This window comes from Carassius auratus, chromosome 23 (assembly GCF_003368295.1).
Source record: "Carassius auratus strain Wakin chromosome 23, ASM336829v1, whole genome shotgun sequence".
Taxonomy (NCBI): domain Eukaryota; kingdom Metazoa; phylum Chordata; class Actinopteri; order Cypriniformes; family Cyprinidae; genus Carassius; species Carassius auratus.
In genome coordinates this window covers 19,817,503-19,844,966 of record NC_039265.1, presented here as the reverse complement: position 1 = coordinate 19,844,966, position 27,464 = coordinate 19,817,503, and the positions used below count along the sequence as shown (strand labels likewise).

Below are 27,464 nucleotides of genomic sequence, written 5' to 3'. Positions count from 1 at the left end.
TTCCGATGTCCACACACTTCAGAGCTCGACGAACTTCATCTTCTGATACAGTGATTGCGTCACTGAAGCCGCTGTTGTTTTCCTCTGTGCATGTTGGCAGACTGTTGATATCACCAGAGCGGTTTGCTTCGAAACGTGCACAAAAGGCGTTCAGCTTGGTGGCTAGTGAAGAGTCCGCACTGACGGCGACGTCGGGTTTACTTTTAAAAGAACCGATAGTTACTTTCATAAAATAAAGCATGTTGTTTGTTAAGATATTGTAGGCTTATGGCGTCTTTTCCAGGTAAGACTCAAATCCGAACAAATAAATATGTTTGCTGACATCATAGGGCAATCATTATTTTATTTTATTTATTAAGGGACACTAAAGTAAATAGTGCTGCTTTAGGGAAGTGCATTTTTCTTAACCTAATGGAGGAACGCAGTGTGTTTGAGTTCGAAAGTTTCAAGTGAACTGTGGTATAGTAATGTGATATCATCGTTCTTCTATATATATCAGTGGCGGCTCCTGCCAGTTCTCTCGGGGGGGGGGGGCACATGTTTGCTCGATTAATGAGGATAGTTCACCCATTCAAATGATAAATTAACAGCTAGTTAAAGATGTAAAGGGAACTGAACTACTATACTATTAATTAAAAATAAACTGACATTAGGAATCCATATCTAGCTCTCATGTTTTTATATGCATGTTAACAGCAGCAGCAAATGAAGACTGACGACAGGACGTGGTTTTCCAAAAAAAACTTTTTACTTAGATTTCAGTTTAATAAGAAATAATTGAAGTCACATAAATCACTGTTTACACAACTCGCTTATATTACTGCTCATTTTTATCACATTCCTCACTTACATTACACTGCTTACTTAAATTACTCACTTATATTACACTGCTGCCTACTATCCATATGCATCTTTGCTCTTTCGTGTTTTTTCACTTTCTCCGAGAGATGATGCATGGTGACACCTGTAGTTGTCCATGCAATGTCCGTCATGCTCTCGCGATGTAACAAAATGCAGCTGTAAATTAGCAGAATAAAGCGTCAGCAACTTCGCAGCCTATTAGCATAGACAGTAAAAGAAATGGACACAGCGACCCCATTGGAACTCAATTGAGACAAGTGAAGCCCGTTTTTAGCGTTTTTTAGCACTTCTGTTTCTGACGCGCAGACTCAAACGAAGCTTGATGACGTCAGTAACCTGTCTGACAGATGTAAATCTTCTAGTAGCTGTGCTTGCAAACTGCCATCGTTAATCTTGCAGAGACGGCGATGTTGAGCGGGGAGTTCTTTGGCGTGAGTGAGCAGAAGTATTCTGATTAATTATTTTGTATAGTATTTTAAAATGTAATGCCAGTACGCCATATTAGGTTAATTGCCTGTGAGCTTCTCCTCCTGTCTGTACGGTAATGCGACAGAGAGACGAGTGGTTATGACGCAATCGTTAGCCTATTTTTTGCAAAAACTGTTTATACGGGGCCATAATGTAACATAGAAGGTAATGGAGCCCTTTATACATTGTCGTGTATCTTTAGAAATAAATAATGGACAAATGGAGTCTTTAAACGCCTCAGATGTAAAGTTATTCGCTGTCAAAGTCACGCCAAAATGAATGGGAGTCAATGGGAATGCTAACGCAAGTGAAGTTCTGCTACAAGATGGCAGCACGCAGCCGACTTCAACTTCCGGTCGACTTCCTTCCCTGCCTATTAGCCTTTTTCTAAAAAAAAGTGATGTTTATCAACTTCAGCAGACAACTGAATTTGCAAAGCTGTCCCCGTCTCTCTGTTTTTTTTTTTTTTTTCACATTTGATAAAGATATTAAATTAGTTTTTAATTTTTTCCTTGTTGTTAAAATTAAAAATAGTTTTTAAATATTATTGGATGTCACTATTCCCACCAGAAGTTGCACAAGTTAAGGTTACGCACGATGATGAAAACACGTTAGGGCGAGCCCTCCCGGAACTCATTGAGATTGCATTGCAGTGGCTGCAGTTAGAAAAAAAAGATCTTTGAATGGAAGTCTATGAGAGCACTCTGGGCGATTCACAGTTTGACAGAAATCGCCCAAAAAGGGGCAGTACTACACAGAACACGACTCGACGCTGATTTGAGTATTTAGAGGCAGCAAAAACAGTCTAGCGTAACACTTTGGTTGAATGTAGAAGAAAAAAAATCCCTCCCTTTCCTTTGGTGGTGCGTCGCCCAATCGCCCTAATGGAGAAACCGCCACTGATATATATAATTTTTATTTGATGTGATCTCTGAGAAATGACTCCTGTGCATGGAGTGGCGTCGTAAGTCAGCCTCGGCCCCCTATGCAAAAACATCTGTACGGCCCCCAAACGTCATAGGTTAATGTAGGCTCCAAAGCTCCTTACTGTTGTCTTTTCTGAGGTAAATAACAACAACAAAACCCTTTCTCTCTTCTACACCCAACTTCTAGTGTATATATATAAATTCAATGTGATGTTTTTTGAATTTTGCACTGCATTGTGTTTTAGGATTAAAATTAACCATGATTTTATTACACTAACATTTTAACCATATTCATAGTTAAACTGTGGGTTAAAAATAAATGACAATCAGTCCATGGTTACTGCACTTTTACTATGGTAAAATCATTGTTAATTTCTGTATTTCCATATAAGAGGAAATTACATTTAGCTACATTTTACTCTTTTTTTTTTTTTTTCCTAAGTATTATCAGATGCTACAGTTACACAAATATCCTTAAATGTAAAATGTACTTAAAATATGCCTTGATGAACGAAATATTTTACAGGATAATGGAAGTTTCTGCTGTGAATGTGAATGTTTCTGCTGTGAATGTGACTATACTAAATATGTGCTTCGAAGTAGGTAACACAACTGTTTACATGTAGTAATATTAAAATAAATTAAATTTATGCACTTAGCAGACACTTTTATCCAAAGTAACTTACAGTGCATTCATGCTAACATTTTTTACCTAACATGTGTTCCCTGGGAATCAAACCATGGCTGTCGTCAGGCTTTGAAAATTAGTGAGGTCCAGGGGGTTTCTTTAATAATCCCCTTATTATAGAACTGTGCTATAATAACCCCTATACATACAACTAATTATATACTCTTAACACTTGAAAAGAGACAGAAATGTAGATGTTTTTGGAGGGATAGTCATTTTTAAATCATATCCTATTTATTGCATCAAAGTTAGTTAATAATTTATTTTTGGGGTGGATAATTTTATCAGTTGTTTATTATTCATGCAAACATACATATTGTAAAGATTACAAAAGACAACACTTGACAGTCAGCCCATAGACCAACGCTACTTTTGCGTCATCGAAGGGTAATGCCCCTTTTTTGGGGAAAACAAACGGATTCGTACAGGCCTGTCAGACACAATTTCAAACAGATATTGTTTAGTCCTAGCCTGCGAATAATTCAAACTTAAAATCAGTTAACAGCCAAGGTAGCGTGCCTAATGAGAGCTAACGTTAATCACGTAGCTACTAGCAGCTTCGTATTTCTAACTACATTAAAAATGTCAATAGCTTAAATCAAGTGAAATATGATCCAAGTAAACCACGACTCCTCTTGACATGGCCTCATCGTCTAGTTTATCATACTGTGAGTATGTTAATGACAAAAATAGGCTATTTGGTGATTCCACGAGATAATGGTAACGTTAGATGTCCATATTTGGCCACTGCGTGGGGTTATTAATCCAGTTTTCGACCATTTCAAAGGGAAACCTCTGTAAACACCGTATCCAGTAGCTTCATTAAATACCTCTCACGGTCCTCGGCTGGCAAAGAGAGTGTGTATGTTTCTGCCATTTTTGCTATCAAGAAATTAGAGCGAGTTCTGTATCAGGGGAATCCGTTTGTTTTCCCCCAAAAAGGGGGCGTTAACCTTCGATGACGCAAAAGTAGCGTTGGTCTATGTAGCGCAGAAGGTAAAGCGTGTCATGCATATTTTGACGTGATCGACACGGGTTCGAATCTGCTTTTCTAATTTCAAATTTCAAATCACATAAGAAAAGCATTCATTTTTAATGAAAATTAAGTAAATAATCTTTATTGTCCCAATAAGGTGGCATCCATTAAATTAGACTCAATAAGTTATTATTACATACTGTTTTACAATGTAATACAATACTGAGGTGCAGATGATTCTCACTATTTGCAGAAAGTAGTATAAATAGCAGAAACCCTTGGTATTTTAAAGTAGTATAAACATATTCTATAAATATTTGCACTTAGTGCAGTGGTTCCCAACCTTTTTCAACTCGCGGCCCACACAACCAAACACATATGTTTGCGCGGCCCACTTCAAAAAAATTAACTGACCCCGCTATTGTTGGGTTAATAACTTAGTACTCAGAAGCTAGATTTTAAAGTATATTTACTGAATAAACTAGGGCTGTGCGATATGGACAAAAAAAAAAAAAAAAACTATCGCGATTTTTTTGATCAATTTTGCAATTGTGCTTTTACAGTCATAAATGCATTCAGGATTAATTTGAAACATATTTGCAAAAGAAAACCAATCAGAGCTTTATCAAAAAGTTGTAACATCTCTAGAACAGACATAAGTCAAAATTATCACTATAGTGAAGATGTAAAAAAATGTATAGACTTGTGGCAAAAAAAAAAAAAAAAAAAATCCTGTATACAGGGACTTTTTTTCTTTTTTGCCATGCATTGCTCATAGAGCTCATTAATTGTAGCGGTGCCTCAGGTGTTTGCAGTGTGTATACAGTATGTGTATGCGGTCAGCAGTGAGAGCGCATAAATATAACGCGAAAGCACATTAAAATAATGCACAAGTGCGAATCTCTCTGTTTGCAGCAGATTTCCTTTGCTCTGTCACAAAACCGCTCGTGCTTGCTCAGATACACGCTGCTTTGCGAGGAGAGAGTGTGCACACTTAAAACGTGTCTCCTCTCACTTAAACTGCATCCTGTTCACTAACAAATTCACTATGCTCATGTGTTAGACATGAATTATTTTCGCACGTTTTTATTTCTAGCCTTTTACCGCAGTGAGAACGCTCTGATCCGTCAACACTGGCTCAGAAAAAAGGCGCATCACAGACAGTGTGTGAACCTGGAGTTAGGCATATGCGCACGCTCAAATCGTGATTTTAGGACGTTTTCTTTTAATCGCACAGCCCTAGAATGGACTGGAAATGAACAGAAAATAATTGGCGGCCCACCTGCAATACCACCGCGGACCACAGGTTGAAAACCACTGAAAAAAGCCGCTGGCTTTTTTCATTACTGCCAGACTAATGCCGGCGATGCAGTGATGGCAGATTTCGGTGACGTCATAACTGACTACGGCCATGAATCGAACCCACAATGTTTTACCCTGCTAACCCAATGCTCTACCACTGAGCCACAGGAACACTGACTATGAAAGATAATAAGCGAAGGAAATGTAATGCCTCTTCATTATGTTATTTGCAGGAAAACACAACGTCTGCAGAGTAATGTTCATGTTGCGCTGTTGTAACTGATCAGTGCCGCACTGGTGAGATTAAGGCCCAATCCCAATTCTATTTTATACCCCTAAGGATTGGGACACCACTACCTTGACGTCACACGTCATCATTCGTCGTCAAGCTCTTACTGTGCGTTCACACCGCCGGTATCGCAAAGCAAACAAGCTTGTTGATCTCGTGCAGACTAACCCCAAGGAGGGTAACGTTATAAGTTAACCTCATTAAACCTCATTAATTGTTGTGGACGAAATATTAAGATCCTTTACTTAAAATGAACAATTCTCAGACACCTTGGTTCACGTATCACTTTTAATTACTTTTTTTATGTCGCTGTACGCAAACAGGGGCACCTCATAGATTATTGCAAACTTGAAACAGCAATAATCAACCTGTCCTCCATTGTGCTTGGGAACTAATGGTCGGAGCTGCGTTCTCTGGAATCCTCTCAAGCGGTGGACTTCTACATTCCGATTGGTTGCTGCCCAACCGTGTCATAGCTCATTACCATAAAGTTGCCTTGATTTCAACTCTCCTCGATGCTCTCAACGGCCAAGTCGCGCCGCGCCCCTCCTCGTCGCTGGCTTACATTGAGATGAATGACTTCCGGCCGCTTTGACGTTCTCGACGCCGGCGGTGTGAACGCACAGTTACACACACATATACTGGAGTGCATTAGAGCTTTTAATTATCGTTCTGTATTAATGAGCTGCTTACTGACACACATATTGCAAATCACGCAGCTCACAAATCCAGGAGGAAATAAACTTGTCAACACTGCCCCGTGACTTTTATTAACTAAAGTTTAAATACTGAATCGCTACATTATATTTTCCAGTGACGAGAGGATACAATTGCTGTTTTTAAGTAAACTCACTCTAAGAAGATAAACGCACAGACGTGAATACACGCAACTTCCATTTCTCTCTCTCTCTCTTTCTGGAATAGGCAATATTTGAGAAAATGGTTTAGCGATTTATAATTATTTGGGGGATTAGCTCCCATCAATGTCTATGGCAGTTATCGCCCTGATCATTTGCTGTGGCACTATCATGCAGTCTGTAATTACGTTAATGTAATGACGTTAGCAAATATTAGCAATTTATAATAAATAAAATTTCTTTGAGTAACCTGACCATTAATATAAACTCACAATTTATTCTAACATAAAACAAATTATTATTTTTCGTTAAAATCTTTATTTATGCCAAAAAAGCTTACATTTATGTGTCTTTTTGTTCGCTGTAGCAGCCATGTTGCCGAGTTAATTCATACCACTTCGTTTGAAGTGTGGTCCCGAAAAATCTTAGTTTGAAGGGCTATCTGGCCCTTCCCCTTACCCCTTCCCCTCCAACCAAAAGAGAATCGAGACACCCCTACCCCTTCACGTGAACGCGCGAAACGGAGGGGTAGGGGAAAGGGGAAGGGCTAAGGGGTAGAATTGGGATTGGGCCTAATTCGCGCCACTTAAAGTTCACAGCGTGAACTCTTTTAATACTGCGCTGTTTCATCCTACTTTAGGGTAATTGTGAACATGCGAATGTTTCTCATAGCACTCGATAGTTTCTGTAGGTTATGTGTGTCGGGGTAAAATAATTTACAGAGATCCACCCATGCACAGGCAGCAAAATGTTTTTTAAATGAAATTCCGACAAGTAATAACCAGTAATAACCAGCATATTTAGGATTGGTGACACACGCTGTCTTCAATAAATATCACAATGAATATTTAGTTAATTTACACCTTTAGCTTGATTCAAGTGCAATGCTTATTCATTGTTTATATAATTTATTTATAGTGTTTTTGTACAATTTTGTACACAGAAGGGCCACCATTCAAGTGGGACTTAAATATGGAATTGAGGGATAATTAGAGAAATTATTTATTTAAATGAAGATAATTTGTTAGCACTTTATTTTACAGTCCTGCTCCTCATGTACATACTATGTACTTATTATAGTAATTACAATAACTATGTAATAACTAGGTACTAACCCTGAACCTAACCCTACCCCATGTAGTTACCTTGTATTACCAAAACTTTCTTAGAACTTTCTTAGATACACTGTAAGTACACTATAAGTACATGTTAGTACACGTACTGTAAAATAAAGTGCAACCGATAATTTGATAAAGAATTTGTGAAATTTGAAATTGTGCATGTTATTTTATTTGCAGTTAGAAGAAGGCAAAGTCCAACTTTTGACCGACCTAAAAGTAAGTCAACAATTCAGTTCATAATATTCAATGCTGCAAATGTTTAAAAGTGCACTATGCAGATACTGTCAGTTATTGTTTGTAAACACAACATTGTGATTGCTTGATTGATTGAAGACTGATTCCTTATTTTATTCTTTAAGAAAAGAGTGCTTATTCTTGTATAAAATAAATGTTTATTTAAGAAAAAAGGGACAGAGTAAGGGACGTTCCAAATATTTGTACTGTAGCTACATTTATGAGCCAAAGAAAAATAAATAACTTGCCCTTTAACAAAGTTGATTGTTTTTCATTGGCTCAAGATGTAAAATATAGACATGAAACATTACTCAAAATGTTTTTAATTGGATGAACCTATTTATGCACAATTATTCTAAAAATGATTTTAATGTCATAGAAAAATTTAATCGCCCTGAGTAAATTGTACCAGATTTGTGGCTTTACACGGGTAATGTACGAGGCGAAAATACAGTGAAATTATTACTGGCAAGAAATTTGGATGTGTTCCCATGGTTCAGTGGTAGAGCATTGCATTAGCAGCTCAAACGGTTGTGTGTTCAATTCCCAAGGACTAAACACACTGGTAAAATAATGTGCAGCCTGAATGAACTGTAGGTCACTTTGGATGAAAGCGTCTGCTATATGTAAATGTTTTGTGAAATTTGAAAGCAACAACTGAAGCGTCAAACAAGCGTTTGTTTTTTTAACCAATGGCACTTATGTTTTTTTACTAAAATATTATTGCAACTATGGCCTCTGAATGAATGAAAATGCATATTTTTCCATTAAAGAAAACTTAGAGATTGTGGGCCGCTTTTGGTGTTTGGATTTGTACATCAATAATAAGGTCCAAGTTTAAGAGTATACTACGCTATTCTTCTTCCCACAAGTAGATTAAATGTTTTCCTGTCTTGCTGGATATTGGGCTCATATCATGGTCAATAAGTTGTTTGCATTCGCCCAAACTGATTTTGTAAATAAATAAGCGGACGGTGAAGGGTGCAGTTAGTGCGAGTCCCACTCTCTGTGAAGCAGGAGCAGCCTGCAGAGAATTCCCCTTGGTCTTAAAGCCTTCCACCAATGTCTACATACACAAATAATACAGTGGTTTGTTCAAAAATAGTGATTATTTATCAATTAGGACTTTGTTACCGATATGGTCTAGTGAAAATATAATAAGGGCTGAGAGAAAATAATAAGTAAGAGTGCTGCTGTGAATGTGTTTTTGAACAAATCATGTGAGCCAGTGATTTATTGACCCAAATCCCTCCATTACAAGGTCACAGAAAAAAAATAGTTTATAGTTTGAGGCATTTTTCTTTTCAATAAATAAAAACCTTTTTAGACAAATTTTGTAATCATTTTGTAAAATTAGCTACGGGATAAGCCCAGATCTCAATTGATCTCCAGAGCGCAAACCATAACGCATTGTATAGTTTGTTAAATCTGATATAAAATGCCATTAATACAGCTTCAAAGGGGTCATATGATGCAATTAAAAATTTTCCTTTCTCTTTGGATTGTTAGAAGCTCTTGGTGCATAAAGAAAATTTGTAAAGTTGCAAAGACTTAAGTCTGCAATCCAAAGAGATATTCTTCATCAAAGTTAAGACTCACCTGAAACAGCTTTTCTAAACACGCCCACACATCTACATCACTATGTGGGAAGATTTGCATAACACTGCCCAGATGTTTACGCAAACAAGGCATACCTTTTATTCTCATTGTAGTGTTGTTGCTGCCACCGCCATGTCGTATAGAGGCTGTGTGTTTTACTGTGAAAGTGAAACTACCTTTTTTAGCCTTCAAAAAGAGCACGATATCCGCCTCGTCATGCCTAGAGCTGATCCGTGCTGGTCGCTGAGGAAACAAATCAACCTTGCACTGTGGATCGCCGGATCAGCTTTCAATGTGGACCAAGCAGAGTCCAGCCCGGGGTTGTCACATGTGGTTGGCGTGAGTCCAACAGACGCTTCTTCGTCGATTCAGCCAGCCATGCTGTTCACAAGCCACCTGCCTCTGCTCACTCTGAGAAAGCGAATAGCGAAACTACTTTGTTTGGCCTTCCAAAAGAGGACATGACTAGAAATCATGGGTTTATAATGTGTTTTATGTTTGTGTTTCGTTACTCTAGCCGGACAGGGCATCACAATATGTTAAGGTGCCATTTCCATAAATTTCTTTCGTAAAAAAAAAAAAAAAAAAAACTATGTTTCAGAAGGCGAAACATAGAGGAAACATAATTTTTTTAACCTGCAACCGCATAAACACCTTTTATTACACCAAATATGGTTATTTTTAGCAGCATCATATGACCCCTTTAACTGAGGGTGCTTTTGATTTCTTTGAGGGTGCTTAGTACCCTTTAGCACTTGTAAAACCGGGCCTTAGTATGTGTGTGAGAAAATATCATATAGGCCTATGTTGTTAAAAAAAGACACAGCGAATGATAAGAGCTCCTATTCCTATACGTTGTGCCTAACAACAGCCTTCGGCCATTATTTATTCAAGAGACAGCACGACTTCTTGTACTTTATTGCTTATATATACTGTAGGCTATGTCAAAGTTTAATTAATGTTAGTGGGTACAGTAGATTATATAAAACATTTAAAAAATATGGATTCTTTACATAAAAACAATGAAGTCATATTCTGAAAAACCAAGCCTGGTTTATTATAGGGAATAATATTCAGAATATTTAATAATAAATATATTATTTATTTATTTATTTTAATAACAATTTTATTATACAGACAAAAAAAGTTTACATTAAATCATTAAAGAGACAAGCATAAAAGAGAAAACATTGTCTGCACACATTCCTTTCCAACATATAAATAAATAAGAAAAAGGATCACAGCAACAGCAGAGTAAAGACAAGTGCAGGAAGAGAAGAAGAAAGACAAGTAGCAGCTTCATGAGTACACCAATCAACCTCCGGTGCATTACACCACAAGAAAATCTGGCAGAGCTAGACCTCAATCACATTTAATTCTTTGCAAGATAGTTTTATTAGAATTAAACCAGTTAAAAAACACAACAGTTAAAAAAAGATTTTGGTAAAAAAAAGATGGAGAGACTGGAAGAGAAATAAAAGTTGCGGCAAAACATTCATTTTCATGGTCTTCACTTTCCCAACAAGAGAAAGGTGTGGGCTGTCCTACCGTTTTAAAGGAAAACTCCACCGTTTTTTGAAATAGGGCTTATTCACATTATTTCCTACATTTAGATAGGTGGGCAAATGCATTTTTGTGTCAGTGCATGCATTGTTTTAGTTTGACTGGGTCGGCGTTAGCTTAGCTTAGCACAATGAATGGAATCCTTTGTTGCCAGCTAGCATGGCCTGAGTAAAAGTGATCAAAAAAATAAAAGAAACCCACCTAATTACTTCTTTTGGCCTGCGTATTCACAACGAGTACAAATAGCGATCCAGATTAACACTAGGCGATTTCCTAGGCAGATATTGACTTGGGACTATATTATGGGGAAGCACAGGCAAAGCACTGCTGCTTAGGCGAAGCACTGCTACTTCGGCGCAGAGAATCACGCAACACATGAAATCCCACGACTTCCGTCAACACACCGGCGTGAATGGTAGCTGCCTGGCTGTTTTCCTTACAGTACACGAATGGCGATGAACATGGCTGATTTTGAGAGAGACGAAGAGGGTGACTTCTCAGACAGTCAAGAACCAGAACATACCTATTTGAACCAGAGTTTACAGAAGCCGAGCTGCGTGCTTTGGAAATAGAACGACAGGAGGAGGAGGTTGCGTTCGCTCAACAGCCTGAGGACGTGAGGATGAGAGCCAACATGAACTGGTGGTGTGAATGTGGGGGAATATGCCAATCTATGCCGACGGAAATAGAGTGTCTGTGCTGAAGAGAGTGGGACATGTTTTTGCCATTGATGACCAGGCTCAACACGTCAGATCAAGATGAGCGTGCCCGAAGTTGTGTGTGTCACATCTACAGAGGATTTCACGGTGCTGATCCATTCTGCAGTACAGTGCAGATTTTTTTTTCCGGTGTGACAAAGTGAACTGGAAAAAACGCCCCACGCCGAATGGACCAAATTTTATTTAAAAAAAAAATTTAATTTATTTAAACAGCTGTCCACAGAGTAAGTGATTATTTTAATCATGACGCATGTATAGATCGACCCATATTATACCTGTATTCACATAAAGTTGATGTTTTCATGTGTTGCGTGATTCTCTGCGCCGAAGTAGCAGTGCTTCGCCTGTGCTTCCCCATAATATAGTCCCAAGTCAATATCTGCCTAGGAAATCGCCTAGTGTTAATCTGGATCGCTATTTGTACTCGTTGTGAATACGCAGGCCACAAGAAGTAATTAGGTTTTTTTTTTTTTTTTTTTTTGATCACTTTTATTCCGGCCATGCTAGCTGGCAACAAAGGATTCCATTCATTGTGCTAAGCTAAGCTAACGCCGACCCAGTCAAACTAAAACAATGCATGCACTGACACAAAAATGCATTTGCCCACCTATCTAAATGTAGGAAATAATGTGAATAAGCCCTATTTCAAAAAACGGTGGAGTGTTCCTTTAAGTCTAGTTTAATTTGATCAACCAAATTCAGAAAGATATTCTTAAGGAGAGAACTGAAAGAGTGTGAAATGCATACCCCTAAATATTGAAACCCTGAAAAAGAAAAATTAAAAGCACTCAAAAAAATTGATTTGTGGCACTGTTCGTTTTACACAGATATGTTTTGTTAAAACAACACAAATATATTTAGTTTTCCGCCAAAACACAATTGTACTGTGCTTAATCAACTTAAACTGTTTCATTTTCAATTTTGCTTAATTATCAATCATTAAACTAACGTAAAGTGTTTAATTTCGTAATAATAAAAAAACCGGAAGTGACGATTTCCAACGCATTTGATGACGGCGCGAAGGAGAGCAAGAGGTACCAGTCAGGTAAGACAATCTAAAGTTTTTCTTGTGTTAAGTCAAAGTCTTTAATTTCTCTTAGAGTTTCTGTTTTGGGGTGCTTTTGTTTTGCAGTCTAGTATTGTGTAATCGGTTTACTGCACCGTTAATAGATGATTTTGAGCGGTCGGGAGATGTGAAAGCGCACGACTCTCTGTAATGTATTGACTTGAGTATGTATATATATATTTGGCGTTAGTGGTTTAATCTCGTATGCCTAATGTGAAAGCCTCCAATAATGCAGTTTGACCAGTGTGGCGCTATAGCGCAAGATTGTAATACACTCTCCTGATTCAATTCAAAAGAAGATGATAGCACTTTAGTTTGAGGAAACGGAGCCGATCCGAACCTTGGATGAATATGTAAATTAGGGGTGCTCCGATCACGATCGGCCGATCGTTATGCGCATCTCCTCAGTAAAGCCGGTTCTCTAATCAGCGGTTAATTCCATCAGGTGCGTGATTTCACATAGAGCAGCTGTTACTACACAGAGCCGTTGTTAATAGAGAAGATGCGCAAATCCACTTCATTTTCAGCGTTTTTTGGCACCATCTTCTCCGTTAACAATGGCTCTGTGTAGTAACAGCTGCTCTATGTGAAATCACGCACCTGATGGAATTAACCGCTGATTAGAGAACCGGCTTTACTGACGAGGTGCGCATTAACGATCGGCCGATCGTGATCGGAGCACCTCTAATGTAAATATATACTGCACGCCTTCCTCTCAATAACTGCATGAACTCAACATAAACTGACCGCGATGTAAAAGCACTTCTTAAGAACACATTTGATTACAGCGATGTGAATGTTTGCACCAACTCTGAGGTTCTCCAGGCACTCCAGTAAAGAAAAGTCCAGACAGATTACGTTTATATAACAGTCCTTTATGCAATAGATAGCTTTTTAATATTAAACATGAAAATACAGAGTCAGTGTCGCTAGAATTATCACTTGATTTCCTGTTATAAAGCAGCTTTCCAGTGTGGAGCTAGCTAATCATAAAATTATTTTATAATTGGGGGAAATATTTCATTAAAGTTTTAGTTCTGCTGTCATGATTCTGCCCTCGTGTCCTGATTTTCCTCTAGTCTTGAGGCAGGATCATGACAGGCCCGTGTTTTGTGTACAAGCACATGGCCTTGTCTTTGGGCCATGTGCTTGTGTTGTCTTGTTCCCTTGCCCCGCCCCCATTGTTATCCTAGTTTTGTCAGTATTGCTTTACCTGTCTCACCTGTTATGTTATAATTAGTCTTGTTATTTCTATCCCCTTGTGTTCACTGTCTTGTGCGGTTCATTGTTACTCATTGTTACCCTCAGAAGATATGTTGTGAGTCCTGTGATAGTTTCTCTGTAGTAAGTGTTCTTGTGTAAAGAGTCTTTTGTTAACTGTTAGTTCCTAGTCTTGTTAGATCATTTTGTCTTTGCCCTAGTCGCCGTTTTCCCCCTCGTGGGTTTTGTTTTCCCCTTTTGTCTAAAATAAACCCTGTGTGTTGTGCATCCTGTCTGCGCTTGAGTTCATCCCTTACCTCCACGTGACAGAATGAACCGCCAAACTAAGAACTCAGCAGACAGGAAGCCATCCGAACTTCAGCGACAACTGGAGTTCCGACAGCAATGCTGTTGTCGTCTCCCACTGACAAGAGGAGGGTCTGTCCTCCATTATCGTCCCAGGATGAGTGGACCCTGCAGAATTATGCCCGGCTATGGGAGAGTTTCTCCCGGGAAGAGCCGCGGGTTTCCCCCTCGAGATCCCCACCTTCTACCAAACTGCCTGTGATCCCTGAGGGTCGTCTGCTGGCCGTTGCTACACAGGGGGATCAGGCACATCCCTCCCCGAATCCTGAGGCACCTCCCACACCCATCAGTCTCCACATGAAGCGAGGGAGACGGTTTTCATGGGAATCTGCCTCGGAATCCTCGGCATCTGAATCAGCCCTGCCGGAGACTGAACTTCCCCAACCAGTCACCGACCCAGCTGCAGCCTCTGCACCGCGACCAAGGAGAAAGAGGAGGAAAAGGGGTTCTTCCGGTCCTCCGTCTCTGTCTGATCCCAAGTCAGCCGCAGGGAGCACTGATTCCGAGCCTGCAGCAGTAATCGCTGATTCCGAGCCAGCAGCAGTGAGCGCTGATTCCGAGCCTGTAGCAGTGAGCACTGATTCCGAGCCTGCAGCAGTAATCGCTGATTCCGAGCCTGCAGCAGAGAGCGCTGATTCCGAGCCTGCAGCAGTGAGCGCTGATTCCGAGCCTGCAGCAGTGAGCGCAAACCCCGAGCCTGCAGCAGAGAGCGCTGATTCCGAGCCTGCAGCAGAGAGCGCTGATTCCGAGCCTGCAGCAGAGAGCGCTGATTCCGAGCCTGCAGCAGAGAGCACTGATTCCGAGCATGCAGCAGTGAGCACTGATTCCGAGCCTGCAGCAGAGAGCACTGATTCCGAGCATGCAGCAGTGAGCACTGATTCCGAGCCTGCAGCAGTCAGCGCAGACCCCGAGCCTGCAGCAGAGAGCGCTGATTCCGAGCCTGCAGCAGAGAGCGCTGGTTCCGAGCCTGCTGCAGTGAGCGCTGATTCTGAGCCAGCAGCAGTGAGCGCAGACCCCGAGCCAGCAGCAGTGAGCGCTGATTCCGAGCCAGCAGCAGTGAGCGCTGATTCCGAGCCTGCAGCAGTGAGCGCAGACCCCGAGCCTGTAGCAGAGAGCGCTGATTCCGAGCCAGCAGCAGTGAGCGCTGATTCCGAGCCTGCAGCAGTGAGCGCAGACCCCGAGCCTGCAGCAGTGAGCGCAGACCCCGAGCCTGCAGCAGTGAGCGCTGATTCCGAGCCTGCAGCAGTGAGGGCAGACCCCGAGCCTGCAGCAGAGAGCGCTGATTCCGAGCCAGCAGCAGTGAGCGCTGATTCCGAGCCTGCAGCAGTGAGCGCTGAATCCGAGCCTGCAGCAGTGAGCGCAGACCCCGAGCCTGCAGCAGTGAGCGCTGATTCCGAGCCTGCAGCAGTGAGCGCAGACCCCGAGCCTGCAGCAGTGAGCGCTGATTCCGAGCCAGCAGCAGTGAGCGCAGACCCCGAGCCTGCAGCAGTGAGCGCTGATTCCGAGCCTGCAGCAGTGAGCGCTGAATCCGAGCCTGCAGCAGTGAGCGCAGACCCCGAGCCTGTAGGAGTGAGCGCTGATTCTGAGCTAGCAGCAGTGAGCGCAGACCCTGAGCCTGTAGCAGAGAGCGCTGATTCCGAGCCTGCAGCAGTGAGCGCTGATTCCGAGCCAGCAGCAATGAGCGCGGTTCCAGAGCCAGTTTCTGTCCACGCCGATGCAGGGTCCAGAGATGTTGCTGAGTGTCCTGAGGTCACTCCTGTCATGTGTCCCGAAGATGTTGTCATGTGTCCAGAAGATGTTGTTGTGTGTCCAGATGATGTTGTTGTGTGTCTAGAGACCACTCCCCACCCTACACCACCCAGACCTGCCCGGACCCCCCGTCATCAGCCTTCGTCCCGTCCACCTAAGACTCCTGTCCCACCCACCCACCCACCCTGGACTTCCCCCCATGAACTTTGTTGTCCCGCCGCCTCCCTTTCCTTGTTTGTTTTTTCTGATTTGCCACCCTAACCCTGTCATAGTGTATTCATGTTTACCTTTATTGTTATTTGTCATGTCTTGTTGGTTTGTGTCTGTGTCTCAGTCAGTCTGTCCCGCGTTTGATGTTCCCTTGAGGAGCGTCTGGAAGCCGCTCCTTAAGGGAGGGGTTCTGTCATGAGTCTGCCCTCGTGTCCTGATTTTCCTCTAGTCTTGAGGCAGGATCATGACAGGCCCGTGTTTTGTGTACAAGCACATGGCCTTGTCTTTGGGCCATGTGCTTTTGTTGTCTCGTTCCCTTGCCCCGCCCCCATTGTTATCCTAGTTTTGTCACTATTGCTTTACTTGTGTCACCTGTTATGTTATAATTAGTCTCGTTATTTCTATCCCCTTGTGTTCACTGTCTTGTGCGGTTCATTGTTACCCTCAGAAGATACGTTGTGAGTCCTGTGATAGTTTCTCTGTAGTAAGTGTTCTTGTGTAAAGAGTCTTTTGTTAACTGTTAGTTCCTAGTCTTGTTAGATCATTTTGTCCTAGTCGCTGTTTTCCCCCTCGTGGGTTTTGTTTTCCCCTTTTGTCTAAAATAAACCCTGTGTGTTGTGCATCCTGTCTGCGCTTGAGTTCATCCCTTACCTCCACGTGACATCTGCGCTAGATCAAACCAAACTGTTTTAAATATCATAACCCAATAAGGTATTTTAAGAGAGATTGTATTTATTAGTAAAATGTTTATCCAAAAATAAAACGTCCTATCACTTACCTTTTACTTTTACTATACATATGGCTTACAATAAGAGATGTTAAGAGGCAGAAGGATTTGTCATTCAGCTACTTCCTCTTATAGCTAATCAAATGGCGAATAGGAGTTTCTCTCTTATCTCATTTTGTGTGCCAAATATATTTATTTGTATAAATTAATTGTATACTAGTAATACATGATGACTTATTGTAGATTGTAATAAACTAAAACATGTTGAGTTAACTTAACCGGTTTAAGTTGAAGCAAAGTGAATAAATTGAGTTGGTTGGACATTAATATTTCACATAGATTCTACCTCATTCTATTGTGTTGTCACAACACAAGGAGTTTGCATAGATTCAAAAAATTCCATTAATGTTATCTTAACACAAATTGGTTGTGTGGAACCACTGTCCATAATTGACTTAAGTAAGTTTAAAGAGTTTTATTTTTTTTTTGAGTGAGGTAGTGTGCTTTAAAAAATTTTTTTTAGCTGCGTCATTTTATGGGGAAACATTCACATTTGGTAAAGTTTAATTTGTAACCTGAAAAAGGGCCAAAGGTGTCAAGCAAGTGCAGAATCTCATTGCCACAGTCAACTGGATCCTGTACATTTAACAACAAGTCGTCAGCATAGAGAGAAAAACAATGTTCTGTGCCTCCCCTCTGGATCCCGCGTATAGACAAGGAGGAGACAGAGGGCAACCCTGCCATGTTCCACGGGAAAGAGGAAATAATGATGAACTATCAGCATTAGTTTAACACTTGCAGAGGGAGCCGAATATGAGGCAAATCCATAAGATAATATTTTGCCCAAGGCAAACTTTTCTAATACAGTAAATAATTAATTCCATTCTACATGGTCAAATGCTTTTTCAGCATCAAGAGAAATAATAATTTCAGAAGTCTTAGACAGAGATGGACTAAAAAGTATATTTAGCAATCGCCGGATATTAGACATGAAATAAATAACATAAAATAAATTACATTGCCCATCCTCTCAGGATACCTGATATTAGTGTACACAGGCACATTGTTTTTTCATTTTTGTAACATTTACACCATCAAACCGATGAAAGCTTCAGATCTTCCAGTGTTTCTCTATGACGCTGAAACCTAAAGATGCCTGAGTACTGGTCCCCATGTAACTGATACTCAACTGCCATTGGCTCATCTGCGTTCAAGGGGAGGAGCTTACCGATAAGTCAATTGACCCACCAAACTAATTTCATGTTTGTTTTTCAGTGGCAGAGGGCTTCAACATCTTGCCAAAGCTGAATGTGGTTCTGTGTGGGAATGACAGATCATTAAAATCCTTCATATCAAACCTCATCCTGAATCAGAGAGACAGAAGTTCAGAGCTCAGAGAGTGTGTGAAGATGGACGGGGAAGTTCATGGACATCTGATCACTCTGGTGGAGCTTCCAGCTCTTGCTCAGATATCAGAGAAGGAAGTGATGCGTCAGACTCTCCGCTGTGTGTCTCTCTGTGATCCTGGAGTTCATGTTTTTCTTTTCATTGTTTCTGATAGTCCACTTACTGATGAAGACAAAAAAGAAACAGAGGAGAACCAGAAAATATTCAGCTCAAAGATCAACAACCACACCATGACCCTCATAATCCAGAAGTCAGATAATGAGACAGAAGAACTAAATGAAGAACTGAAGTCTGTCATTAAGTGTTTTGGCGGAAGACATCATGTTCTTGGTCCAAACACACACACATCTACATTGGTTTCTAAACTGGAGCAGATGGTGGATGAAAATTGTAGAATTTTTTTTACCACAGAAACATTTTTGGATGCACAAATAGAGAAAATTGAAGAAACAAGGACAAAAGTAGTCACACAGATTCAGCAACAAGGTAATGATCAGAAATTGTATGTTTCACATCCACTTAAAAAGATAAAACGTGGACCATGGAGTAGATATGGGGACATTCATCACTGGAAGAGGGGCACACAATCTCAAGCTGACCATTGCACAGACAATCTCCAAAAAGACCAGGATAGGCTGTTGCATTCTCAGACCTAAACACATTATGCTTTTTCTTCTTTTCTGCAGTTACTTTATAGCTTTTAATGCAGAATCTTACAGCATAATTTGGATATGGTCCACCTAAGTTATGATGCTCACCAAAGATAACCCTACACAGTTGGTGAAAAGGTAGATACATTAGAAATGGTTTTGGAAACAAATTGCAACACCCACCAAACAGAGTTTAAAACCAGTTTCAGGAATTATGTGTTAAATATATTTTCTTCATGGCACACAATTAAACATTCACATAATAATTCACATATAATTAAAAATTTCAGTTTGTTTTTAGTTATAATTCAGTCAAATTGTTCCTAAATGTTAGTGGGAAATTACTTTAAAATACTCCTTTCCTAGCAGCAGGACTAATGCAGTTTTCTCTTTTCAGATTTAAGAAAGATTTCAAATGAATTGAGGATTGTCCTGCTGGGAAAAACTGGAGTTGGGAAGAGTGCAACAGGAAACACCATCTTAGGGAGTGAAGTATTTAAAGAAGAAATGTCTCAAGAGTTAGTTACTACAGAGTGTCAGAGAGAGATGTCTGAAATCAATGGTAGACACATTACTGTGATTGACACTCCTGGATTGTTTGATACTAAACTCAGTCCTGAAGAGATCCAGAGAGAAATCACTGAGTGCATCTCCATGATTCTGCCGGGACCACATGTGTTTCTGTTACTGATACAAGTGGGACGCTTCACTCAGGAGGAGGAAAACACAGTGAAGAGAATTCAACAGACTTTTGGTGAAAACTCATTAAAGTACACCATGGTGCTCTTCACCAGAGGAGATGATCTGAAGAAGAAGACTATTGAAGAATATCTGGGAAATCCTGAATCTGCTTTGATGAAGGTCATTGGACAGTGTGGAAACAGATACCATGTGTTCAACAATGGTGAGACTGAAGATCGAACGCAGGTGTCTGAATTACTGCAGAAAATTAGTGACATGGTGGAAGCAAATGGAGGGAGTTATTACACATGTAAGATGTTCAGAGAGATGGAAAGAGAAAAACATGAAGCAAAAATGAAGAAACTAATGGATAAAGTGGAACAACTGAACAAAGAGAAAGAAGATCTGCTGGCCAAACATGAAGACGAAAAAAAGAAAATGAAGATGGAGATGGAGGAAGAAAGACAGGTTCATGACACAGAAAAGAGGAAGAGAGAAGAAGAGTTTCAGAAATTCGAGACAAAGTTACAAGAGGAAAAACAAAGGAGAGAAGAAGAGTTTGAGAAATGGAGGCAAAAAGAACAAAACATGAGAGATGAATGTGATCAGAAACTTAAGAAAGAGAGAGATGAATTCAAAAGAGAAAAGGAGAAAATAGAAAAAGAAAAAGAGACAGAAACAGAAAAGATTAAGAAAAAGATGGATGAAGAAAGACAGGTTCAGGACACAGAGAAGAGGAGGAGAGAAGAAGAGTTTAGAAAAAGTGAAGAACAATACAAAACAGACATAAAAAGAGAACGAGAGAAATTGACAACAGTGTATGAAGAAGACAGAAGTAAAGAAATGGAGAAGATGAAAATGTGCTGCTTCCAGACAGACTCTTCTCTACAGGTAAGTGATCAATAAATAATGTCAAGGGACAATGGCTTTTGGAGGTTTAGGGACATCGTACTTCACACACAAATTTAGTTTGATCCTGTATATGTGCAATTATTCAGATTTTTTATATCCTCAAATGTTTTAGTCTCTGCTAATATGACACAATAACAAATTATCTTTTGATTTTATTAAGTGTGAACATGTTTCTGCTTACAGAACGAGAACACTGGTCAAAACCCAAATCTTGGACCAAAAACCAACCAACAGGTCAACAAACTCTACCGCAGACTAGATTTGGCAAAATACCTTCAAGATAAAATGAGTACAAAAGACATTCTTGAAATCAGTAAGTCTTCATTTCAGTCTCAGGAACCACAGGAAGAGAATGAACTTGTAAATTCATTCCTACAAAAGTTGCTAAACATGGACTACAGAGCAAGATACGCCATCATAAAACACAGAAAGAAAAATAGCCAAAAAACACCTGCCACTAAAACGGAAGGTGAGGATCACAGTGCAAACTACAACGCTGAAGTCAGTAACAATGAGATTCACCCGATGGATGTTCAGATGGCTGTGTTTCATTGTGCTGATGGTTTCCTGAAGCAGCTGATGGTGACTAAACTCTCACAGTGTCAGTATGCACTGCCTCTGCTTGTTCCTGATCCATTCACACAACAGATTGAGTTTCCTCTCTGGACATTCAGACAAATCAACAAGAGCTGGAAGATGAAGAACAGCAACAATGAGATCATCAGTCAAACCCAGCCGGTCTACAAGGCTGAGACTCCAATGGTGTCTTTCTTCAGGTTTGGCTCTGTGTCTTCATCTAAGTCTCAGCTGATGAACAGCCTCATCAACGAGAAACACAACACGTTCTTCCACAGGAACTGCTCAGGCGGCAGCAGAACCAGATTACTGATGGATGGAGTGGTAGAGATCGCCTGGTACTGTCCTTCTGGGAAACAGACTGACACATTTGATGACTGTGTGGCTTTCTGTAATCTTCACGGCGATGCAGCAGACAATGAGAAACAATATGAGATTCTGACCAGTATGGCTTCAGTAAATGTCCTCTTCTTGCCAGATTTTGGACAGAAGAACTACTACAAGGGTTTGGTAACATCACTCTTCAAATCTCCTCAGCCTCTCATTTGTCTGCTCACCGACAGTGACTCTGCTCTAACTGAACTGGGGAATGGGAAATTCATATTTGGCATTCTGAACAAAAACCAATCTGATGTATCAGAGCAAATAAGAGAGAATATCAGAGAGAGTTTGACCAAGCAAAAAAAGAGCTTCAAGCTTGAAGATGTGGCCAAACACACAGGAATCAGAGTAGATGAGGATGATCAGGAGTGCAAGAGAGGGAAAGAGGCAGCAGATCAGATCATGTGTTTACTGAGAGCCAACGATCCTTCAACAGTGAAAGAAACAAGCCTGCCCTGTCAGGGGAAACTGTGGCATGACAGGTGTAAAATGAACAAAAATCTGCATCGGCTAAGAGGAGAAAATCTAGAGGAAGATAAAAGTACCAAACTGAGGAAAATGAGAGAAATAAGAGAAAAACAGGTGTCACAGGGACTGAGTGACTTTATGAAGACATTTATTGAAAAAATTAAATTGCAGAAAGACGATGAAAAAAAGTATTTCCTTAAATGGATGATGAACCTGTTGAAAGACTTCACTTCAGATGAGCTCTGCAGACTTCATAAGGAGTATGACAAGAAATGGAATAAAGTTTTAGAACTGAAGAAGATGTCTAATAAACTAGACCAACTACAGACTGAACGAACAAGCCTGGAAAACATATCAGACAAAATTAATAGGACCGGTTTTGGCTTGGAGCATATCCTGAGAGAGTTTGGTCAGATATTTGAATCATGGTCATCTTTGAAGAAGAACAAGGAAGATCATCTGCAGTTTGACGTCTGTTCTCTCCCGAGACTTGCAGCAGAGATGATGATCTCAGGTTTCCCCATGGAGCTGATGGATGGAGATGCTGCTCATGTTCCTCTCACCTGGGTCACTGCTGTTCTAGATCAACTTGTTCAGAAACTGGGAGACCAGAAACTCTTTGTGCTGTCAGTTTTAGGGATTCAGAGCTCTGGGAAATCCACCATGCTGAATGCTATGTTTGGACTGCAGTTTGCCGTCAGTGCTGGAAGGTGCACCAGGGGAGCTTTCATGCAGCTGATCAAAGTGTCAGAAGAGATGAAAGAACAACTGAAGTTTGACTACATTCTGGTTGTTGATACTGAAGGACTTCGTGCACCAGAACGGTCTGAAACCTCAACAATGGACCGTGACAATGAATTGGCTACATTTGTTGTTGGTCTAGGAAATATGACCCTGATCAACATCTTTGGAGAAAACCCATCTGAGATGCAGGACATTCTTCAGATTGTGGTTCAAGCTTTCATGAGGATGAAGACGGTCAGACTGAATCCCAGCTGCATGTTTGTGCATCAGAATGTCTCAGATATCACAGCTGGAGAGAAAAACATGGAGGGAAGGAGACGACTGCAGGAGAAGCTGGATGAAATGACAAAACTTGCTGCTAAAGAGGAAGTCTGTGATGCAGAGGGATTCAGTGATGTCATTGGTTTTGATGTTCAGAAAGATGTGAAGTATTTTGCTCAGCTCTGGGAGGGCAGCCCACCCATGGCACCACCAAACCCAAACTACTGCGAGAAAATTCAAGAACTCAAGCAAACTATTGTAACACATGCTTCAAAATCAGACGGCATAATGCTGAAACACCTAAAAGACCGTATTCAAGATCTCTGGGAAGCTTTGCTTAATGAAAAATTTGTGTTCAGCTTCAAAAATTCTCTGGAAATCGCAACATACAAGAAACTTGAGACCGAATACAGCAAGTGGACCTGGAGCCTTCGGAGTGCCATGCTGGAAATTGAAAACAAACTTCAAAACAAAATAGAAAATGAAGAAATTCATAATGCTGAGCAAGTTGATATTCAAACAGAACTAAAAGCAAAAAGTGAAGAAGTGAAAAAGACAATGTCTGATTTCTTTGAGAAAGACAGAGATGCAAATATACTGAATCAGTGGAAAGCTTCATTTGAGATAAAAATCAAAGTGGTTCAAGAAAACATTGCGAGGGAAGCTAAGAGAAAATTAAATGAGGTTCTTCAGCAGCGTGAACTGAAGAAAGACATTGATGCTGAGAGGACAAAACATGAAAACACTCTGTTTGAAAACAGCAAAGAACTTGCTTTAAAATGTAAAGGCCAAGCAAATTATGAAAATGTCATGAAAACACAGTTTGATTCCTTTTGGGAACAACAGACAGAAAAGATCATCAAAGACACTCCTAAGGTTGAAGCTATAGACATATTAAGAGATGTGGAGAAAATCCTCAGTGAGAACTATGAAAGTCTCCCTTTAGGCCGTACGAGTCAGTGCAAAGATATGCCCTGTTTGCCAAACTATTCAGAATATGTAAAAATAAAGGAATCTGAAGGATTTAGAGGACGTTGTAAAACTATTTACCTAAAAGGTAAAACAATTTTCGTTAATACTTTATCTGAAGATGATGTAGCTCAGATAAAAGCCTTAATCATAGACATCGCTGAGAACACAGATAAAATGATCCAGTCGTATAACATTGCAAAAATGGGCTACAACATTAGCCACATTCAACATCTTGTGGATTACATACAAGCAAGGATAATCCAGCATCAGGAAGAACCAAAAGTGAACTATGTGTTCAAGAGTGAATTCTTCATGGATTTGGTACTTTACACCTTCCATAAAGCAAACCAGACATTCACTGATCAATACAAAACATTCAGGGAAACAAATGACCCTGTTTTCTATTTTGAGAAGAAGAAGAAAGATTACTACAGAATTTTCCAAAAAAACTGTCAAGGAGCTTCATCAACTGCTATTTTTGGTGAATTTGTTTGTGATAAACTTAAAGAGCCCATTCAGCAGAATGTCTACAAAAAAACTGCCAGAGATTTAGCAGATGAAATGAGGACAAACTGTGAATCGCTAAACGGAAACCGATCAAACCTGGAGAAACACATCCTGAGGAAGCTGGCAGAAAAACATGATTTCAAATCATACATGACCTACATTAAAAATCCTAAAGAACACTTCAAGAATTTCATCAGAGATGAAGTTAGTCAGTACATCACAGAAAAATTTGAAGATAGTGTTCGACCGAAGATGAAAGACAGTGTTAAACTGCTGGAGCAGAAGATCATAAACGCAGCTCATGAATCTGCCAAACAGACTAATGCTGATTTGTGGTTGCATCTTTTCACTCAACAGCTCTCTGATGTGCTTGTTTTCTCTAAAAAAGACCTCACTGGAGTAAATCAGGATGACGTTGAAGTCAGCTTCCTTGAAGAAGTGATAAGAAAAGAACTTCCTTCTATAATGTCTGACATACACAGTAAATCCAGCACAGAAACTTTTCCAGTAAAGCTGGAAGAGAAAGACAGACCAGATGAGATTCTGTTCAATCACTTCAGTCAGTGCTGTTGGGTTCAGTGTCCTTTCTGTGCAGCCATCTGCACCAACACCATAGAGAATCATCCGGGAGATCACAGTGTGCCTTTCCATCGAAATATTGGACTGAATGGGTGGCACTACATAGGAACAACAAACCTATCTATCAACATATGCACATCAGCTGTAGCCAGTGATCATTATTTTTATCCAAATAGCTCAGATGATAAATTCAAAGTCCTGTGGAAGAAATACAGAACGGGAGGTCCTGAATACGCTTCATGGAGCATCACCCCAGATCTCTCTGAGCTGCCGTACTGGAAGTGGTTTGTGTGCACATTCCAAAAAGATCTGGAAAATTACTATGAAAAAACCTATGAGGGGAGTGGCAAGATTCCAGATGAATGGAGAGAATACTCTCAAGAAGATGCTATTGAGAGTCTGGATAAATAATAAATACATTTAAGGAAAAAATAAAGACTCTGATACAAAGAAGGTTTAAATGAATATCTTTACCACAGACATTGTTCAGGGACATGCAGCTATGAGAAAGCAATTTACTTTTAAACATATGACCGGAAAGTTGAATACTGCACTTCAAGAGTGGTTGACTTCCATGATTTAGAGAGGATTACAGTCAAACTGCTCCAGGGTTTACATGAACCGAACCCCAGCCCAGCGTTTCAAGCGCACTTGATGGTGAGCACGGAGTTTGGAAGATTACATTCAAAGCATATAAACCAAACTCTTGACAACAGAAAAACAGACTGATGTCTGAACCAAAAGCACCTAATGTAAGAAATGCTGTTTGCCTGGTTTAAACTAAAAACAGATCAAAATAATGCTCTATTTGTGACATAAAATGCCATATAAATAAATGTTTAAATGCTACTGGCTTGGTTTGGACACTGCCTGCAGAATTTTTCTTTTTCTGCAGAACACTGTTGATTATGTAGAATATTTAACAGGTAAATGTTATTAATATAAAACAAATAAAAAAAAAAAAATAGTGCAAGGTTAACAATCTCCAATACTGTTGGTTAGTGTTATTTAAGGTATTTGGCATATGGTATTTGTACAACCATCAAAGATGTACATCTCTCCACTGAAATGATTTTCGATGTTTTAATAATCAAGCAATGAGTGAATTTGTAGGATGCTTTCATTATCAAAGAAACTTGTAAAATAAATAAATAAATATAAAGAAAATGAAAATTGTGTTATCATTTACTCTTCGTCAAGTTGTTCCAAAGTATGGAAGTGAATAGGTATCAGAAATGATTGATAATCCACATTTTTCAATACACTGTTTAGCAGAAAGGATGAAATTCAATGATGACAGTATTGTAGTTTTTGGGTGAACTATGCATTTATGCACCATGCAAAAAAAAAAGAAGAAAAGTAAACCCTTTCTTTTATGTCTGTTTATTAAATGAGAAGTTATTTATTTACATATAATGTTTCATTTAATAAATTATTAATTCATATAATATATTTTTAAGTGGCTCATCTAGTCCTCTGTTTGTAAGATTGCAGCACTAAAGTGTAGGTGAGTGAAACAATGAACACAAAATTAAACAGAAATAGAAAGGTGACGCTCATTTAGTTAAACATGTTACAGTGTGTCAGGCTCATTAGACATACTGATCATTTTATTATTTTAATGCTACCATTTTTTATTTTTGCAAGATAATAAATTACTCACCACCAGATGTTAGTGTTTGAACATTCCAATGCTCTCAAAAACATTCATTTTTTTTATTTTTATAAATAATATGGTTTTGTTTTCATCATTTGTAGAATATTTCTGGTCAAGCAAATAGTACAATAACCCATGGGAAATGAAATCGAAGTTTAAGTTGTGTAAATAAATAAATAGTCAGAAAACAGTTTGAGGAAACACCAAACTGAAAATATATTTATTTAAAACCAAATGTTGCTAACATTTTTCAGAATAATTATTTTATAACAATCATTTAGGAGTTTTGGGTACCAAATGTATTATATCCAGTCAGCAACTAAAAAATATTTTCTGAAGCTTAATATTCTTGGAAGCAGACCAGGGGCCCGCACCACATATATAAACCGGCTACATGGTACAGGCCCAAGGTTAAGTGTCTGTGGTGTGTTAGTGTGATGCTTGTGGGCTTGGTTGGGTGGAAGCAGTTCCAGCTTGTCATACTTATCGGTGTTGTGCCGAGTTTTGATTCCCTGCCGGAATCTTGCAGTGTCCCAAAGCTAAATGTGCACATTCCAGGCCTCTGAAGTGCATGAAGGATGCTCCGCATTCCCTATTTCCTCACCAAAGGTTCCCAATTAGCACTCTGCTGCATAGCAACGGTGCGAGAGAACAGCTGATGAGAGGACAATCCTGCCAGGATAGGTGTAGCCAGATTTGCTCTTTTTTATTTTTATGTTTTACATCATAATGGAGAAGACGGTGATGT

The 27,464-nt window shown here is 39.8% G+C and overlaps 2 protein-coding genes across 3 annotated transcripts; one reads left to right on the top strand and one right to left on the bottom strand.

Moving 5' to 3' along the window:
- On the top strand, nt 1-25,937 carry LOC113041710 (interferon-induced very large GTPase 1). Of its 2 annotated transcripts, XM_026200370.1 has the most exons (5): nt 1-283; nt 7,666-7,704; nt 18,197-18,814; nt 19,376-20,550; nt 20,755-25,937. In XM_026200370.1, exons 1-5 carry the CDS (start codon nt 268-270, stop codon nt 25,468-25,470), a joined length of 6,564 nt encoding a protein of 2,187 aa, XP_026056155.1. In that variant the 5' UTR covers nt 1-267; the 3' UTR covers nt 25,471-25,937. The 2 variants fall into 2 exon arrangements, with proteins under 2 accessions (XP_026056155.1, XP_026056156.1); XM_026200371.1 differs by lacking the exon at nt 7,666-7,704.
- LOC113041711 (mucin-22-like) lies at nt 14,350-16,142 on the bottom strand. Its single transcript, XM_026200372.1, has one exon. The coding sequence runs from the start codon at nt 16,017-16,019 to the stop codon at nt 14,478-14,480; it is 1,542 nt and encodes a 513-aa protein (XP_026056157.1). The 5' UTR covers nt 16,020-16,142; the 3' UTR covers nt 14,350-14,477.
- Nucleotides 25,938-27,464: the final 1,527 nt, after the last annotated feature.

Excerpts from the sequence above, each read along its gene's own strand:
- LOC113041710 (XM_026200370.1), top strand. Across the intron at positions 7,705-18,196 it reads AACTTTTGACCGACCTAAAA|TGGCAGAGGGCTTCAACATC; the intron begins GTAAGTCAACAA and ends TTTGTTTTTCAG. Across the intron at positions 18,815-19,375 it reads CACACAGATTCAGCAACAAG|ATTTAAGAAAGATTTCAAAT; the intron begins GTAATGATCAGA and ends TTCTCTTTTCAG.
- LOC113041711 (XM_026200372.1), bottom strand. The coding sequence starts at position 16,019 with ATGACAACATCTTCGGGACACATGACAGGAGTGACCTCAGGACACTCA.